The sequence below is a fragment of the Stylophora pistillata genome, chromosome 11 (genome assembly GCF_964205215.1).
Source record: "Stylophora pistillata chromosome 11, jaStyPist1.2, whole genome shotgun sequence".
Lineage (NCBI taxonomy): Eukaryota > Metazoa > Cnidaria > Anthozoa > Scleractinia > Pocilloporidae > Stylophora > Stylophora pistillata.
In genome coordinates this window covers 21,631,868-21,651,848 of record NC_142529.1, presented here as the reverse complement: position 1 = coordinate 21,651,848, position 19,981 = coordinate 21,631,868, and the positions used below count along the sequence as shown (strand labels likewise).

At 37.5% G+C, this 19,981-nt stretch overlaps 2 protein-coding genes and 1 long non-coding RNA gene across 3 annotated transcripts in view; 1 reads left to right on the top strand and 2 right to left on the bottom strand.

Moving 5' to 3' along the window:
* Window positions 1–19,981, top strand: part of LOC148720557 (uncharacterized) — a 486,858-nt gene that overhangs the window by 4,242 nt on the left and 462,635 nt on the right. The gene's annotated exons all lie outside the window — the stretch shown is intronic.
* LOC148720586 (DNA methyltransferase 1-associated protein 1-like) lies at window positions 1,988–19,280 on the bottom strand. Its single transcript, XM_088739804.1, has 18 exons — window positions 18,825–19,280; window positions 14,346–14,437; window positions 13,138–13,333; window positions 12,555–12,593; window positions 12,105–12,175; window positions 11,073–11,130; window positions 10,777–10,836; window positions 9,535–9,648; window positions 8,812–8,945; window positions 8,210–8,279; window positions 7,213–7,278; window positions 5,254–5,326; window positions 4,735–4,786; window positions 4,218–4,289; window positions 3,608–3,651; window positions 3,416–3,450; window positions 2,998–3,066; window positions 1,988–2,514 (listed from the first exon to the last, which is right to left on the bottom strand). The coding sequence occupies exons 1-18, from the start codon at window positions 18,906–18,908 to the stop codon at window positions 2,449–2,451; spliced, it is 1,395 nt and encodes a 464-aa protein (XP_088595930.1). The 5' UTR covers window positions 18,909–19,280; the 3' UTR covers window positions 1,988–2,448.
* The window catches only part of LOC148720585 (uncharacterized), a 4,286-nt gene continuing 3,782 nt past the window's right edge, over window positions 19,478–19,981 (bottom strand). The window contains exon 2 of the mRNA XM_088739829.1: window positions 19,478–19,981. This exon is cut by the window's right edge and continues 1,133 nt beyond it. The gene's annotated coding sequence lies outside the window, so the exon portion shown is untranslated.

Here is a 19,981-nt window from a genome sequence, read left to right as displayed (position 1 = left end):
CCACTGTATATAGTTTGTACAACTGATTTTTTGAGAGTTAGCCCTTCGTCAGAGCGTTAGCTCTCAGTCGTCGTTAGCTCTTCATCTTTCGCTCTGGAGAAGGTTTAACGGTCGAAACGTCAGCTTCTAAAACTCTTTACGATGGCCAATTTACATTAACAGCTCGGTTGATGGAGAGCAGCTGGAAACTTCGGAATTGATGTTTCCATTCGCCCATGTCGTTCTCTTTACAGAACAATGAACTTAAATTAATCGTAAAATTAGTCATTCGAAAGTTTACCAAAACGTATTGTTGGAAAGAAACAGCTCAGTTGCCGGCGACTTGCAAAAGAGTTTTAACAATGTTTGCTATCTTCTCAATTTGCTGTTTCCTCTCCCCATTGTTTTGCATCAATCTTTTCGTTCTGGACAGCTATCTTAAAATATATTGTGCATGTCAAAACAATTGCGATCACTATCTTTTCAATTTTGCAGTCCCTTTCAGGGCCTTTCTGGAAAGTTCTAATTCTAGTCGTTTGTAAAGTTAGTTTTCCCTTTGAGTCAAATGTGTTTGCTACCTCACTTATTTGCTAGTGTCCGTAACTGTCCAAGTTCTCTTTTTATCTCTCCGTTCTGTATTAGGTTGTGTCAATGTTGAATCAAGTACGCGAGTCAGCAACTTATTACCATCTTTGTCACGTTTACGGATACGAACTCTAATCTTTTTTACTCATGTAACTCTTCCGTTTTTAGCACAAAGACACTAAGAAACTTTCAATGACTTTCTATTAAATTTGTTAGCGCGCTTTGTTTGATCTGTGTTCTGTGACTAGCGAATATCCGCTCGAAGCTAGCTACACAAAGCACTGTTCATTTCTATTTCCCCTCGGTCAAAGTGTAAGATCGAAATTCGCGTAGTAACAACTTCATTTCCCAAGATTTTAATCGTACAAAGAATGCAATCTGAGGGAGAAATGTAAATGTCAACAGCAACAACAAAAAGCAAGCTTCTCAATAATGGAGATCATTATATTTTGATCTCCACGTTCCACTAAATGTGAAGACTGTGGTATTCTTTCGTGGAAACCAACACAAACAGATCGTCCGACGGGCTGAATTTCGGCTGAATTTTGACAATTGACAGAGAAGATGGGAAACAAAACGATCACAAATTACCTTCACGAAAATGAGTATAAGCGCCCTGATATGATCATAATCACAAACTGCGTTCTAAATCTTCCATTCATCTTTGTATCCATATTTAGTAACTCCCTGGTACTAGCTGCCATAGTGTATACACCTTCCCTTCGATCGCCGTCTATCATGTTCCTCCACAACCTGGCTACATCAGATCTTCTGATTGGATTTGCAGTACAACCACTCTATATCTCTTCAGTATGAGCGAGCTAACCAAACCTAGCTTCCTGTTTCTCTATTTGTTACTTTCTATAGTTTCTTGCATAAGGATTTATCTAATCATTCGTCACCATCGGTTAGAAATTCGCACCGTCAACAAATTCCCGTAGGGAATTTTACCCGAGATCACCTACTGGGAACACATGGGACAAAAATCGAAGAGCGCCAAAAATACTCTTATGTATTTTATTGTGATAGTCGTCCGTTACATACCGCTTTTTGTTGCTATGAAAATTTTAACTCTTTACATAAGCCACTGGACAATTGCATGGAGCTTCACTGATACAATGGCATTTCTTAATTCGGTCATCAACCCATTTTTATACTGTTGGCGTGTCCGAGTGCTGCGGACGGCAATCATTAAGATGGCGAAGAGGATTCTGTGTCGACAGACTGAGGAGAATTCATCAGTTTAATACAACAGATGGGAAGGGTTTCCTCAAAAGAAAAGCCTTAACACCTCTTAAGAAACTTAATTTGCACCATAATTTCACCACCAGCCGACTGCTAATAAAATAAACTGCAACATATCGCTTTGGTAGTTTCAAAATGTTTACATCAAACATCAGAAAGAATGGATGGGCATAGCTGGGTAGGTTAAAAACGGATTTAATTCGCTAAAATGTAGATTTGCATTTACAAGTTGAGCTTTGAGTTTTTGGGTTGGGAGAAGAAAATATACATCATGCTAAGGAAAACCTTAAGGGTTCTTACGTCCACAAAAGATTGGATCCCAATAAATTCATCGCGGGTGCCATCCTCCCGTAAAATTGCAGGGAAAAAGTTGTACAGTTGCGAACGACTATTAGAACAACTATAGTACTCTTACTGAACGTCTACCCAGTTTCTTAAAATTTATCTTGTACATGGCAATAGAAATATCACTCGAGAAAGACTGCAGAGAAAAGATTTCACTCGAAAGGAGTTTGTTAACCTCTTTTTTTTTTTTTTTATTTACAAACTGCATGCGTGATGCAAATCTAATATTCATGATATCCCCACGTGTATCCCGTATCTGACAAACACTGAAAGGTCCTCGCAGTGTTTTTGCTCCTAGAGTCTTTTGTTTTTCTTCAACGGATTTTGGTCCAAAAACGCCGCAGCCGTTCTTCTTTTCCTCTGTTTGGAGAAACAGAGATGCAACAAATTAAATTGAACTTACTAAAAATATCTTAATTCTGGTACGTGCAAGTTCGATGGAGCAACTGCAGTTTCTTCCTATTCCGACATCGAACAAGAACTACAAACGAGTACATTTTAAAACGGTCACCCGTCAAGTCGCCTGAAAGTCATCTTACTTGAGGTCATGTCGCCCGAAACCAGAGTCATGTCGCTCGACAGTTTTAAGTCGTAACGCCCGAAACCCAAGTCATGTCGCCCTAATGAGGCGCGACCCGACCTAAACTCCCGCGCTTATTTTACTCCACCACGACTATCATGCAGTTTAATATTTCGCTCCGATTTGGTAATTGAACGTCTGAACCGGCTGCGAATCCATCGGTTCATCCACAATTGAAGCCAGAGAAAAAGATGAAACAGGGTGAAATTTGAGGCCCTGCTTGTCCGAAATTTGCTGCAACATATTTCGTAATCCATACTCACAGCGTTGGGAGTTCCCGGTGAAGGAGTGACGGCATCTATCAGAGGTGTGGAGGAAGCAGCTGCAATTTGCTGAAAAAAACGGAAAAAAGTATTATACGACTGAAACGATACTCTGATAAGACAGTAAGAAGATGCTAAAATATTAAAAGGTTAAATAATAGTGGAATAATATATCCCTTATTCGACGGTTTACCATTTAATACACATTTTTCTCATTCCTTGTATTTTTCCTTACCCTAACGGCGCTTGGACAAATACAACGCAACTCATAAGATATCTGCACGTATTATATTTTACATCATCGAATAAGGTCTATGAAATAAACTGGAAATAAAAGCATATTTTGTGCTGATGGTTGAAGAATATTTCACATGTTTGTCACAGAAAAGTAAACGAGATCTCGGAAAGGAATACCAACCACTTTGGGAACAGCAGTGACGGCTTCCACAGGAACTAATAAAAACAAAAATTAACAATAAAAACCGTGTTGCACACAAGATACGATCTCTTTTAAAAACAATGCAGGATAAAGCAACAGATGACAGCAATAGCGATATTATAATCAAGAATAAGTGCAGTACAACTGCATGTAAGACAATTTCCTAAATACCGTTTATGGTAGATATGTCTTTTCCCAATGCTTCCAGGCGATGTCTAGCATAAAAGAATAGGCAGTTAAAATGACATGTTCTGACAACATAAAAAGGAAAGTATGAAAGGGTTTTTCCTGCACAGTTTACATTTATGAAATTAAATTTGAAATGAACTTAAGTAAGACCAGTGGTTTACACCGTGCACGAGAAGTCCTTATACATTTTTCTTCAACTGAGATGTACACTGTACAGGTATTTAATCCACTGAATCTAAAGTGGATCACTTAATTATAGCTACATGTAGATAGAATTTCACCTAGGGAAAGCAATCCCGCTCTGTTTCAAAAGTGTTTTGCGAGTATAAATGTTTACTTCAATGAGGACGATTCGTGTAGAAATGTTCATTTAACAAGCTCAGCATAGTTAAAGGGGTACTGGTTTCTAAAGAAACTATGCTGCTGCGTCAATGGCGGTATTAAGAGAACATAATATGGCGTTAATAACTGTGTTGATGACGTCAGCTGGTCGTTGTAAAGAGTCAGTAAAGCTGACGTTTCGAGCATCAGTCCTTCGTTATTCGCTCTGACGAAGGCTGTGGCTCCAAACGTCATTAGAGTTAACACTTACTTCAAAGATTGGATTTCAAATTCACAGTTCCCAGCTGCTTGCTTCAAATCATACAGCAGAATCATCTCATTCCTGTTCAGATAAAACTCAATAAATACTAACGATCATCAATCATAATAAAACAATGTACAGTTTATCATAAGAATCAGTGCTCGACACTAACTTTTTAACTTACTAGCCAAGTGGCTCGTGACAAATTAGATGCTACAACAATTTCAGTTTGTTTACTAGCCAAAGGGGCCTGTGGAAATTGAAAACCACTATCCAAAACTAAATTTCTACGAGTCTGTGGCTATTTGGCTCACGCTTATGTAGAGCACTGAGAATTACAAGTCTTTCATCGCTAAAAATTGACTGCACTGCAATTAATATCAGTCCAAGAGGGCCATCTTTAGAAAGTCCTGTCAGTAAGGCGGTTTTTTGAAGACCAGGATAAATTTCAGAATATCAGCAAAGTAAATGACTCCAAATGTTAATTGTAGCAAAAAGATAATACAACTTCGTGTTCGAGGTTTACCTCAGTTCATTAAATTGGTGGCTGATGTGTTCAGTTGGCATCGGCATAAGATCTGATAAAGAATAAAATTCAAAATAAATTTGAGAAACATCAGTAATGCTTCTGAATCTACCCAACCAGAACAAGAAACAATAAGGCAATTTGTTTCAAATTGAGTATAACCCATTGTTCTAAATACTTAATTTGGCAATTGATGGCTGATCTAGGATTCCGTTTTTAAAATCTTTGCAGTCTTTAGCTCATTAGCTTGGCCAAGGTGGCAAATAAACTCGAATGAATGCAGCTGAACTATGTAATAAGAGAAATCCCCCAACCCCCCCCCCCCCAAAAAGGAACATCCGTTTTCACATGATCGGTGTTTCCTTTTCAAATTAAATAATAGCAAAAAGATAAATTTGTCCCTAAATAATGAGAAAAATGATTAAAATCAAATTTTACAAATCACTGCACATGATAACTTCAGCAGTGGAGAACATAAATTTGTAAACAATAACAAATCAATATTTTTGTTTCACCCACCAACTCCCAACTCTTCCAGGAGTTGTTCAACTGCCTTAGCTTTCTTCATTCCAACTGATCCTGGCATCTTCATCTAGCGAGCATTGTCAAGAAATAAAAACGTGACAGGACTTAAAATATATCAAGGGAATAAATTTGTAATGAAGCTCGGATGCTACATCAGTGTGGGGGGGGGGGGGGTAAGTGGGATATAATGGGATAATTTGATAAAACCAAATTATCTGCTTAAAATTTATCAGTTGAGCATTGTTAACATCAAAATACTTTTAGTGAGCAAAGAGAAGGCAAACCCATGCAGTCACATAAATTATACTTCAATGTGTTGCAGCTGCTTTACCCCTCTACACTCTAATATCAGTATGTATATTCTCTACACTATAATGGGATAATTTGAAGAGTTGATAATGTCAATTGGCCACAGTGAAGAGTCTTTCAGGCTGAAGTTTTGTGCATTAGTCCTCCATCAAATAGAATGATGAACAGCCAACACCAGAAACATTCAGTATTAGATATTTTCTACTGTTGCCAATTCAATTTATCAAATCATTTGATTAAACCAAATTATATAACTGCTCACAATTTATCAGTTGAGCATTGTTAACATCAAAATACTTTTAGTGAGCAGAAGAGAAGGCAGACCACTGCAGTCACATATACCTCAACGTGTTGCAGCAGCTTTGCCCCTTTACACTCTAATATCAGTATGTATATTCTCCATACTGTTCACTATAAAATTAATTTCCTTAGTAGCTGACAAGGAGAATTTGTTAAACCCTTTAAAGGACCCTTCTGATTAAACCGCCCTATAATCTGAAAACCCGAAAAATTCAGTTATTTGATTAAAATATGAATTGTTAGTGATTAATAAGGCCTTTTCAATAATAATTTTAGTTGAAAGTCAATTCTAGGGCGAGAAATTACGATTTGAAATCCGTTCCACCATTAATTTTCATAATCACTTCGCGGGCTCAAGAAGACTGGTGCGAGTTTGGAGATTACTCATTTGACGCTATGCTCGTGGCTAATTTTCAAAAACAGTATTTTGATCGTCTCTATTGCTTTTTATAACACTAAGACTAAGACTATTTCACTAAATTTCACAAGGTTTCTGTATAAATATAAAAGTGTGTTGAGTAATCTACATCACAATGGGAGGGACTGTGATGTAGATTACTCATTTTACGTGCCGTGACTGTGGCTAATTTTCAAAACCAGTATTTTGATCATATATATTGCTTTTCATAACACTAAGACTAAGACTATTTCACTAAATTTCATGAGGTTTCCATATAAATTTAAAAGTGTGTTGAGTAATCTACGTCACAAATTTGGAGTGACCGCTGACCGAAGATAATTTGGCTGTGATTATGAAAATTAATGGCAGAACAATTTTCAAATCTTAATTTCTTGCCCTAGAATTGACTTTTAACTAAAATTATTATTGAAAAGGCTTTTAATTATTGAACACTAAAAATTCATATTATAATGAAATAACTGAATCTTTCGGGTTTTCAAATTATAGGGTGGTTTCATCAGAGTGCTCCTTTAATTCCCAAGCTCTGATTGTTAATTCTACCCTTTTCCCGCTGTAATTTTCCTTATAACTTAGTTACAAGAATAAGGTGTTGCTGTACGAGAAGATAACAACTTCTACCTGATACATGTTTATTTGAGTATTAATTCTTATTACCTGTCTACTGGATAATGGATATTTCAGGGAGAAGTTACATCCTAATCACTTCTGGTAGTTAAAGGATTGTGAATTCTATAGTTTCTAATTAGTTGGTGATAATTTCCTTCATTCTCCTAACCTTAATGTGTGATCCAGGGGTTAGATTGTAAAGAGAAATTAGATGCTAATCACTCTTAGGGGGTTAATGGGTTAAACTTTTCAAATGTACTTATGGCTGTTACTCCCCTTTTAACTCAGTTGACTGATGATAGATTTGTCAATCTTACCCTTGTACTGCGCAGATACACACCAGCTCCTTTACTCTCTGGAAACTTGACTCCTGATGGTTCAGCCTAGGAAAATGAACAAATGGTTCGTGTGGAATACAGTAAAACCTCAATTATCCAGACTCATAGCAACTGGGCTTAATAGTCTGGACAATCAAGGGTCTGGTAATTGAATATATGAATCAATATAAATGTTCTAAGATTGAGTTCTGGATAATCAAGGTTAGACTGTAACTGGCTTTTAACAGGTTTTTACTGCAATTGGGCCTCTGCCCCAAGGCTCAAAATCAAAAAAACTTCTCAACTGCAATTTGTGAGTAATTCCTAAAATTTAGTCCTAAGTTTGAAAATTTTAGTCCCAAAAGTACCCGAAGCGGAAATTAGAAACGAAGATTTCCTAAAAATTTCATGAGTGTTGCACGACGTAGTTTCTGAAAAAGTGCGCCTAAAAGTGCGATACATTTCCCAGCAAGAAATCAACGATAAAAGTCATGCAAAATTTAACTTAAATTTCACAGGATTTTTCAGATAAAACTACAGCAAACAGTAACAAGACACAAGGCTGTTAAGTATAATTTATTTATAAGCTAGGCTATAAAACGGTCGCAATATGGCTACCAATGGACAAAATTTTAGTCGTATATTAAGTGAAATGCGCCCAATACAGGTACAATTTCAAGCCCTGACTCCCTCAGTCTGCTAAACAAAACTAAATGGAAGCTCTGAATTGAGCTACCTTACTACAGCTGTATGTTCAGAAATCCGCATTTAATAATGAGGGCACTCTTAAATCATCATCAAAACAAAAACAAATTACACATAAACAAAGTAGAAAAATACTCATCAGAGAATAATGAACCAATGAACCAAGAGAGAAAGAGGATGGGTTTGAACGGCCAAGAAGTAAATTGAAAAATTCCATGTACATATAGTACATTCTACAGGAACACCCTGGAAAAACAGTCAATTGTTTAAATCTTTTAATTTATATGTTTACCTTGACTGGTTTGTCTCCTTGTTCCCCCTTCTTCTTAGTTTGCTTCTTTTTAACTTGTTTCTTCTCTCTTCTGTTAATTAAGAGAATAACAAGAAGTTAAATTAATGGCATTATACCTTGAAAATCTGCACATTGCCAACTACAGTGGAACCCCTCTAAACTGGACCCTCCTTAAACTGGAATCCTCTCAAAACTGGAGATTTTTTTTCAGCCCCCAAATCTCTGTCATACATTTTCTCTATTTTTAACCTTAATACACCGCGTACACTGGACACCCCTCTAAACGGGACATTTCCTCCAGCCCCAAGGGCATCTGGTTTTAACGGGTTCCACTGTACTTCATGCCAGCCTAAGTGAAAGAGAGGTTCTACCGTATGTTTAGTGACATAATTATTGATCAATTTTTAGAAGTTTCATTTTCTAGTGAGAACAATGTTCTCATTGCTAAGTGAGAAAACAAAAGTTGTCCATTAGGAAAAAGAACAAAAAATACTCCAAATTAAAGTACAGTGTAGGTTCAGCCACCTTCCAAACGCTGAGGAACAGCAAGAGGATTTAGTATGTTTTGCAAAGCAAAAGTACAAGCAATAGTGAGCACTTACTTCAATCTGTATGAGTCTGCTTGATTCTCAGCAGCTGTGATGAGTTTCTGTAAATCCTGCTGTTTCTTTTCCCTCTCTTTCTTGCGCATTTCAATTTTTCTTAATTCTGCCACAAGCATTTCCTCCTCTTGCACCTAAAAAGATTAAATTCTGGAGATAATACCACATGTCTTCAGTAGTCCTTAACACCCTTACATCAGGATGCATATTCTCCATACTGTTTCCTATACATTTCCTTGGGTGCTGACAAAGACGAGGCAAGAAGGACCACAAGAGAAACCGACCTTGGTGCTATTTGATCTGACCTCATTTGATTGGCTTAAGATCTGTGATTGACAAGGCTCCTTGCCCCGTGCAAAGGCACACCTAAATACTCAACTATATCGATGACGGGCCTCGAGATAAAATCACATTATGCTTATGTCATAAAGTTGGTCTTTGTTCAACAATCAAGAGCTTCTTTATCTGGTGATCATTTCCTTTATTCTCTTGACCTCAATTTTTCATTCAGGGGTGATATTGTAAGGAGAATTTGGATTCTAGTCAATCTATGGTGTCAAAGGAATAAGAAACACTTCTCAGTTCTATGATTAAAAAAAACACATGTGCTTGTATGCTATCTCTTTTTCATCGGATACATCTGCTTTAGTTTTAAAGTTGTTATGCGAAGCTCAGTAATTCCTGAGTGTACCAAAGTTTATATGGCAAAGACCTGTTCAGTACCTGTTCTTGTGTGCGGTTAAACAACTTCAAAAGCTGTTTCTTTCTCTCTGTTTCATGCTGGCTGTCATAAGGTGCTGGCAAATTCTGTGGCTCTTGTCCTGGAGGAGCTCTGGCCTGTGGAAAACAAGTGAGCTCACATTTCTCCTCTTTTCTACCATTGTGAAAAGACAAAAAAAAGGAGTTTCTTTGTACCATGAACAAGCTCCATCATATTCTATTGATAAGTGTTGTCCAATGTCTTTACTTAATTCAATGCAATTTCAATTTATACTCACCCTTTACAACATTACATCTAACAAAAGTATTCACAAGGCTTGACACTAACTTTTCAACTTACTTCTAAGCCTAGTGGCTAGTGACAACTTAGATGTACGTTACAACAACTTCAGTTTATTTATTAGCCAAACTGGCTGGTGAAAATCAAAAACCACTAACCAAAACTGAATTTCTACTAGTCTGTGGCTAGTTGGCTACTATTAGTGTCAAGCCCTGATTCATATTCCCCACAACGATTTCTCTACATTTCCATCAAGAGCTTCTTAAATTACATGTAGGGATCATTTTGTGAGAAACAACCTGAAAACTTATTTCAAAGATGACACTCAAAGGAGAAATAAGAAACCAGTCATTCTCAGGAGTAAAATGATTAAGAGGGTTTTACTCAGTTTCAGAAATATCCTTTGGAAGTCACTCATTTGACATTAATTTTTTTGAAGAAATCTATCAAAGGCAGGATCAAATTATTAGCCAGCTCTTATACGTCAGTCTATAACAATCCCTAGTCTAAAACAATCCCCTAGTGACTAGCGTTTTTGTCAGTTTCAGAAGAAAACCTTTGGAAGTCACTCATTTGACATTTGCAGTAAGGCTTAAATGCCTTTGATAGATTAGGGAGTTCTTAGACATGATATAACAATCGCTATAATCACTTTAACACTTTAACACTTTAACACTCGAGACTGACTACAATCCAAATTCTCCTCACAATATCACCCATGAATCACACATTAAGGTCACAAGAATAAAGAAAATAAGAAATGTATAGAGTACAGTATGGAGAATATGCATACTGATGTTAGGGTGCTAAGGGTTAATCACAAGTTGACCAGAGTAGACCTATGTGTCAACCTTGTAAACCTAATGAAGATTACTGTGAAGTGGAGAGAAGGTGCATTGTAGAATGTTACTGACAAAACAGAAGCTAAACATACAACCTTTATTACAGGCAGCTATTGAAGATACCTTGAGTAACTTTGTAACACAGCTGTAATAGCGATCCTTTAACTCTTCAATGGTTCGTGCCTGCAACAACACAGATAATTCATTAACTCAGAGTAGTGCTCATATAAGGTGTTCAGTAATTATTATTTACATTATTCCTGAGGTGAGAAACGAAAAGACAAAAAAAAAAAAAACTTTACGTACTTTTTGAAAATAAATAAATAAATAAAAACCCAACTGCACAGGATACTTGTGAACCCGTGATCCATGATTGACAAGAAGCATTCATTAAATATTATGGGATATGTTCTGATTACCTGATACTTTTCTCTGTCAAACCTGTCATGAATTGTTATAAATCGCAGATCAAACCGCCTGCAAAAAAAATCAAAAGCATTAAATTATAAAATATGGTATGTACTATTTCCTAAAACAGGCTCTGTGTTGTTGTGCTCCATTGAGTAACGGATCACAGATGATGTCATAATGTTGAAATGTGATAAGAACAAAAACAGTGGCAGACAAGGAGCAGGTGTATGTGTCATGCACTGTTTATCTTACTTTAGTATAATTTCAGAGCTGAGCAAAGAGTTTCCAGCAATCTGATTGGTCGAGCGGTTCCTTATATGACACTATATAAACCGCTCCATGCGGTTTATATAAAAATGTTAAAATAAAATGTTAATAAATGTAACTAAAATGTTATGATTATAGACATTTCTCTGTTGTTGACAGCTCTGAAATTATACTAAAACAATTATTTGCCTCAGGTTGGGTGAATATTGTTGAATAATCCCCTTGACTTCGTCTCGGGGATTATGCGACGATATTCACCTTGCCTTCGGCAAATAACTGTTAAATATTCTGACATCTTTTGCGATCTACATGATTCTATTACTGACAGTAACTGTTACAAACACACAACAAACTGAAATATCTCTTTGATTTACATGATAAAAAGGCAAAATGCAAACCTTTATATGGCGAAAAAAAAAAAAAGCAAAATTTCATGGTGATGTCATTAACATGGTTACCCTCCAAATTATACAGTATCACAGGTGACAACCAATAAAATTCAAAACATAATAATCCTTATTGTACTCAATGTAATTAATTACAGTTCTGTCAGGAGCAACTGAAGCAATGTGCCGTACAGGTAACCCATACCAGATTGGCCAGATCCTACCAAAAGTAGTTTAATTGGAAAAAACACTGGGAACCTAAAGTTGTATATTTAGAGTTACTGTACAGTAGCAAAACTCATCCATGAGGTTAAACATGAGGCACTGTCTGAGGTTTGTATTACCCTAAAACTCAATTCTGGAGGAAGGTTCAAATCCCTCATTTACCTGCACAGGTCAAACAGGTGATCAGTTTCATCCTGCGTCCATGTAGAAGGAGGACCATCATGAAGGTACAACTGTACAAATAAAGAAAACAAACAATAGTAATCTACACATTAATTTTTTACATACAGCTGTAATCACAGCTTGCCTACAAATTTTCAGCGGAATGTTGTAAATTGCCACAATGACTAAATGCAAGGCCTTAAATCATGTTTTGTGCCTGGTCTTAAAAAGACACAAGGCTTTCATTTACTGTAATAATCATTATCCATATTGTATTTTTATAAGATGCAAGCTCTCCCCTGACTCCTAGAGCCGCATTAATGTCATAAAATTTTCATTTTGAACCCCACACACCATAACATGTTTCACAATATCCACTGAGTAAAAAGGAGATGGTTCCCTTCAAACCAATTTTGACTTCTTCTCGTTCAAAATTTTGACAGAGCTTACCTGGTACTCTTCATCTGCATAGCTTGGAACATTCACCTTCTGCACATTTTGACAAATACAAAAATTAAATATTAATTTTAGAGGAAAAGATATCCTCTATAAATAACTAGTCTTGTACCTGACGCTACTCATATACAGTATGTACAATGTGAATATTGATGGGTAATAATCAATCTACATATCTTCAATGGAAAGCTATAAAAATTCGAGTACAGGTATAAATAATTTAGAATGTTAGTAACAAACAGAAAAAAATCCTTTTGACCACATACATATCTCTTTATCATACATATACAGAGCTCAACATTAACTTTTCAACTTATTAGCCAAGTGGCTGGCGACAACTTAGATGTTGAGACAATTTCAGTTTATTTACTAGCCAAACTGGCTCGTGGAAATCGAAACCCACCAGCCAAAACTGAACTTCTGTGGCTAGTTGGCTACCATTAGTGTCAAGCTCTGCATATACAATCTTGTCTGAACAAAAATTGTAAGAAAAAAAAACACATATTCAGAAAGTGCACTAGTCTTGCAAACTTAATTCCTGCCTGATCAGAGACAATTCAGACAGGAAAAACTTTACCTTATTAAACCTGGCAAATGGATACTCTTTTCCCTCATCTGCTACCCTCCTCCAGTGGTAAAGCACTGCTCCGTCTGTGCGAGCAGGGTTGGTAAAAGGCATCCACTTCCATGGCCTCACGTGCCTGCGTCCTAACTTGGCTTTCATCTGTTTATAGCCATGAGATGTGTCTGATGAAGCCAGTGGTGGAGAGTCTCTGAATGAATACAAATCAAAGTATGGGATTAGCAACAGAACAGACAAACAGTTGAATGCCAATTGGGGAAAAAGGAGAACATGGCCAACACCTGCACATTACAAGTTTATATGTGTGTCACATCCCTGTTGAAAATGTGATCACATATTGCACATGTACACACACAACAATTTCACACATCAAAACTTCTTGTTCAATAACTGGGTAACCATTACACTGAAATCTGAACTAAGTTTCCACTTGAAAAAGTCCAGTGACAAACCTTGAATGCCAAATTTACCACTACCTCAAAGATCATGAACAGCATTCAAGAGAGCTGTTGTATTTTGAAAGATGCCCCCCCCCCCTGCAAACAGACATTCCCAACCATTTAACTGCTTTTAAACTTTAAAATCCTCTTCACTGTCATAGACTAAATTGTAATTCAATATAATTTGGATATATCAACAAAGTTGAAATGGTAAATTGGCCACCGTAATGATTGCAAAAGCTAAATTGTAACTCTATTAGAAACTACTTTGCATTGCTTTTTGGAATTGCTTGAAGCAAGCCATGACCAGAAAAAAGACAACTTTTGCTAATTTTTACATATCATTAGCAGTAGCCAACAAGCTTTATGTTTGCATAATTTATCAGAACAATTATCTTCATGAGGTGTTGTTTCCAAAAGATGATGTAAGAGCTTGTTTGGCTTTGCACACATGAACAGAAGAGTGTTGAATAGTCTAGATTAAGTAACAAAAACTGTTTTATTCCACCTACCATAAAATGACTGTAAATAATCTGACTTACAAATTGTACCTAGTAAGTAACACTTGAAAACCGAGTTATAGCAGGGAAGGTTACATTTTAATGAAAAGTAAACAAAAGGTTAAAAAATATGGCAAGGTTTAAAAATAATAATTATGGCAATTTCTAATTACTGTGCATTTCAGAGGGATGTCCTCCAATGCCTTTCTAATTCCTAAGCTAGGAGTCAACACTGTGCTTCACTAAGAAATTTTCAACTGACCTGCTGTCACTGTATAGCAAGGCATAAAGTTCACGATGCATTCCCTCAGGACGTTTGAGACTTTGTTCCCCAGTTCTTCTGAGTTTTCTTGGCTACATCATCCAGAAAATACAAAGAAGAAAACACCACACTAATCTTAAAATATTAAACATTCAGTCAATAAGTACAAAATATCAGACATGGTTTAATGCTACTCTGTTTAAAGATTTTATGAAATTCAAGGTAACCAAGAAATTACAATTCATTAAATATTTAACCAGAGTAGCATCAAACCAAGTCTGATTGTCCACCTGGTTACTTTGTGAACTTTGAGTACAAATTATGTGAAAATTTAAAGTCACTGCAACAAATCTGTTATGAGATGTTTTATTCTCAAAATTGTCCAACATTCACCAAATCAGCCTCCAGTTGCACCCTCAGGTATCACATAAAGGAGATTATCATCATCATTGAAACTAAAATTATAACAAGTTTTGACTCAGCAATCTTTTGTTTTTGTTGAAACAAGACATGAAGAAATTGAACTAAAAAAAAAATGTCTGTGATTTCTACTTCAACACTTTCTTATCTTTTGAACATTTATTTTACTTCTACCTAGTTCTTTTCAGTGTAGACACCTATTCCAAAAAAGTGAGAACTTAGGAATCCCAGACACCATTTTTCAGTTCAATAACTGTATGTGGAGATCACATTGTAAGGAAAACAAAAGATGATGATCAAAAGCTGTGTTGCAAAAACTTATCTTATTAAATGTCTTAGTCTCCCTTGCAGCAGCCCTTTCCGGCGTCGTCACGCAAGCGAAAACTCCCCCACCAACGGCTGCTCACATTCAAACAACAGTCATTCCTTTCCCATTAATGTGTTATCCAATCAAAATAAAAATATTGTCTGACAAACAACCAATGAACACGTGATATTTTTATTCCCGCAAATTCACAGGAAGTGCGTTAGCGTTAGTCTCTAAAGATGGAATGCGATGTCATCGAAACTCCGAAGAAAATATCAGATAATGATTGCTGTTTTGTTTGCCCAAATCCTCTGGGCAAATTTATAAAAACATCTCTTCTCTCTTCGATAATTACTGTTATGGCTTCACTCTGATGTGAATTGAAGCTCTCAATACCAAAAGTATCTCGCACTGAGTCGAAAACGTCTTCATTTTGTCAGTTTCAATGCTCAGATAATATGAAGTCTGTGATTGGTTTGATTATTGAGGCGCGAACGCTTTCCACAATATGGTAAGTAAATGCTGATTGGCCAATTTCCGGAAAGGAATGCTGTTCGAATGTGAGCAGCTGTTGGTGGGGGAGTTATTGCTTGTGTGACAACACCGGAAAGGGCTGCAAAGGAGACTATAAATGTCTGGGCATGAAAGAATAGGCTCCCATTCAGTTAACCTAATGACATCCAGTGCGCCCGTATGCGCCCATGTGGACCCACACCCTTTCTACGCCTTGTGACGTCATCACTTTTAACCCTGGAGCACGACTTTGAGCACGTACTTGAACAGGTTGAAAATATCTCACCAATGATACCAGAATGAGCGCAATTGAGTGAAGGAGATTGGAGAAATATAGCCAAAAAACCATGTAACTTTGACCTGAAAATCTGCACAAAAATCTTGTTCCATTACCCACCTACCTTTCTGAGCATGTGCTTTGAAAATAATGAGTAGTTTCCTAAAAAAATCTCTACACCAAAATGAAGCCTACTAAAATTTCCAGCAGGTGAGGAGAAACTTCAGGCAAGGAGAGGGGAAAAAAAGGGTAGGAGAAAGAGAGAAAAGTAAAAGTCGTAAGTGGGGCATTACTTTTCAACCCAAAAATCTCAAAATTTTACTTTCTGCACGTGCCCGAGATTTGCAGGCTGCCATTTTGCATTTGGATCGAAAGGCCATCAAGTGTACGAGCTGTCAAGGGGGTTTTGGTAAGTTTGAGCTTTTAAAACCACAACAGTAACCTGAAATCTGCTCAACTAGCTTCAAAACACAGTTTTCCACAAAAGCTGTGGCCATTAATGGGTTAAATGGTCAAAATTAAAAGAGTAAATTGCATTTACAAAACCAGTGTTAAGCTAAAATAAAATGTAAAAGTATACTTTATAAAGATAGCACAAATACTTTGCATGTTGTTTCAGTTTGAATGAAAACAATAACTTTCTTTTTCTGTGATACCTCACACATCAGTACTTTGGCTTTACGATAATGAACATCGTACATGATCCTCCCCCTCCCCCCCCCCCCCCCCCCAGGGTGTCAAGAGCAAGAATTCGGGACAATCTGTGTGAAACATCAATTCCCTTCTTTCAGGACGCTAAATACCGCACATCAATAAAAACAAGCGTTTCTTAGTTCCCAGCTCGATAAGCATTGCTTTTCAAGTCTATTGCCATCCTCGGAGACCCAGGGGCTGAGTTGATTTCAAGTTAGGGCATGAAGAGCCCCTGGGGACATTGTCTTACAAGACTAGTTCCAAACGGTCGCAGTCGTTCTGCCATCTGATTGGTGCCAGAAAATCTTTGTGTTTTTCTGCCCAATCAGAGTGAAGTGTGCTTTAGAGTACCTTCGTGTGTTTTAACACGGACATTATACTAGTAGCTCAGTTGCTCGCTATGTTTGTTTGGATCGTGCGAAGGAGATTTGCTTCAGGTGAAAAGTTTCAGTCTCAGCACACAATGTAAGAGAAATCGGTCAGATTGTCCGCGAAAATCTTACTGGAAATTACTGAATACTTTCGCAGGTATCACTAGAGAACGTGTTTTAAAGTTTGCGAGGTTTGTATACAACACGATGGTTACAGTAATTGATATGTCGCTTTAAACGTTAAACGAGATTTAAGCTTAAATTTTTCTAGATTTTTTGCATAATTTGCTGTGACTGAAACTTTGCCAATCCCGTGAAGTTATTTCGTGGCACGGACCACGCAGGTATGTCGGGCAACTGGTACTTGTGCAACTTTCTGTGCGTGCTAAAATCTAATCTCATCTTCGCTTGACAAAAAACAAAAGCTAAGCGTGGAAACTTTTGCTTATTAGATGTAGGTAGATGACCCTGTACTACTAAACAATTTGGATATATCAACAAAGTTGAAATGGTAAATTGGCCACCGTAACGATTACAAAAGCTGACGTTTCGAGCGTTAGCCTTTGGTCGGAGCGAAGGGCTAACGCTCGAAACGTCAGCTTTTGTAATCGTTACGGTGGCCAATTTACCATTTCAACTTAGTTGATATATCCAAATTATTTCGTTACTCCCACCGACGCAGCCCCAAACAGTTTCTTTCGAAACTATCAGCCTTTATTCACCTGTACTACTAAGCTGACATTTGCACTAAAGCAAACCCCGCCCCTTCCATCCAACATTTCTTGGTCTTTGGTTTTGTTTTTCCCATTGAAAACAGCATCGGACCGATTCCCAATGATCATAGGTATTTAACTTGGTCTTCAACAATCGACATAAGAGGTGAAATGACAATGACCAAGGGACTAGAAGAGAATTTCAACACTCTAGACAGCAGTTGAAAGATTAAACTTTTTCCAAACCCCTTCGGTAACTGCCCGAAAACATCTTTCCTTCCCACGATCTCCTCGTTAATAAGTTTTTGTTCAGAATTTAATTAGCTAACCGGAAACACAGCTAAGCTTTCTCTTAGCACTTGCTGGAGGTCGTCCACGAACTCAACGTTCTCTGCAACCTTGGCCGTATTGTGAACGACTTTACTACTAAGATTAGAATTTGGCGCGCACAAAAGGCAGAAAGATACGTAGGCGAAAGCGCCAGTTGCTCGACATACCTTCGTGGCTCGTGCGCGCGACGAAATAACCTCACGGGATTGGTAAAGTTTCAGTCACAGCAAATTATGCAAAAAATCTAGAAAAATTTAAGCTTAAATCTCGTTTAACGTTTAAAGCGACATATCAATGACTGTAACCATCGTGTTGTATACAAACCTCGCAAACTTTAAAACACGTTCTCTAGTGATACCTGCGAAAGTATTCAGTATAATTTCCGGTAAGATTCTCGCGGACAATCTGACCGATTTCTCTTACATTGTGTGCTGAGACTGAACCTTTTCACCTGAAGCAAATCTCCTTCGCACGATCCAAACAAACATAGCAAGCAACTGAGCTACTAGTATAATGTCCGTGTTAAAACACACGAAAGTACTCTAAAGCACACTTCACTCTGATTGGGCAGAAAAACACAAAGATTTTCTGGCACCAATCAGATGGCAGAACGACTGCGACCGTTTGGAACTAGTCTTGTAAGACAATGTCCCCAGGGGCTCTTCATGCCCTAACTTGAAATCAACTCAGCCCCTGGGTCTCCGAGGATGGTCTATTGCCAACTTAAATAACGATCTCACAAATGACTTTACAGTTTGCTAAATCACATACGGTGTGAATGCAAACATGACCTCTATCATCAATATATTAAAGCAAGAAATCCCGTTTAAATATCAGAATAAAGTACAAATTTACCTTGTTTCCCCCAACGATAGCTTCTTTGGTAGGCACGGAAGCAAGCCCTTGATCCAACTCTAAAATATCTCGAATATCACTCATATTTTCGATTCAAAGATGAACTTACGCACAAGGGGTACACAATACATAAGTTAAGAAGTCACAAAGAGAATTCTAAGCTTTCTTCGACACTAACAACTTAGTTTTTGACAACTCAGTTTTCAACAACTGTAGGCCGCCATTATGTGTTCATTCAACTAGTTACCATTTTCTCTCGACCAGTGTTAGAAGATTCTCCCCAGTTCACGGCGTGACTTGGACGGTTTTTGCAACCTCTGAAAACCCTCGTGGGAGAAGTGAAATTTATTAGTCCCCGAGACGAAGTCGAACGGATTATTCAACATTATTACACGACTCGGGCAGTCAGAGGGCCAATAACTAAAATCAACCAATCAAAATGCTCTATTGCCGGTCAATATTCTCTCAGTACTGGACCGGGCACTGTCCCGAATGGTCCCGAATGATACCGCGCTTGTGTCCCTTTGAACTTCAGTCGTATTGGCCGTTCCGAGGTTGCGCGGGAGATTGGGTCAAGTTAGGTGTCGCAAAGCGTCATGGGGCTGTTTTGGGGGACGCCATTTGCTTGAATTCTTCGGTTAGGAGTCCATGTATGACCCCATAAAATGTCCTGAGCTCGGTATATACCTTTCAATGTATTCCAATGTATTCCATTGTATTCCCATGTATTCCAATGTATTCCTACGTATTCCCATGTATTCCTACGTATTCCCATGTGTTATTCCCATGTATCCTACGTATTCCCATGTATTCCAATGTATTCCCATGTATTCCCATGCATTCTTATGTATTCCTATGTATTCCCATGTATTCCCACGTATTCCCATGTATTCCCATGTATTTCCATGTATTCCCATGTATTCTCATGTATTCCAATGTATTCCCACGTATTCCTACGTATTCCCATGTATTCCAATGTATTCCAATGTATTCCCATGTATTCCCACGTATTCCCATGTATTCTCATGTATTCCAATGTATTCCCACGTATTCCCACGTATTCCCATGTATTCCCATGTATTCCTACATATTCCCATGTATTCCAATGTGTTCCCATGTATTCCAATGCATTCCCATGTATTCCCATGCATTCCCAT

What these genes read in the sequence shown, in the direction of transcription:
- LOC148720586 (XM_088739804.1), bottom strand. Translation starts at nt 18,908, where the DNA reads ATGAGTGATATTCGAGATATTTTAGAGTTGGATCAAGGGCTTGCTTCC. An exon ending in CTATCGTTGGGGGAAACAAG is followed by an intron (nt 14,438 to 18,824) that starts GTAAATTTGTAC and finishes TGGATGATGTAG; the next exon opens with CCAAGAAAACTCAGAAGAAC. An exon ending in CATTTGCCAGGTTTAATAAG is followed by an intron (nt 12,594 to 13,137) that starts GTAAAGTTTTTC and finishes CAAAATGTGCAG; the next exon opens with AAGGTGAATGTTCCAAGCTA.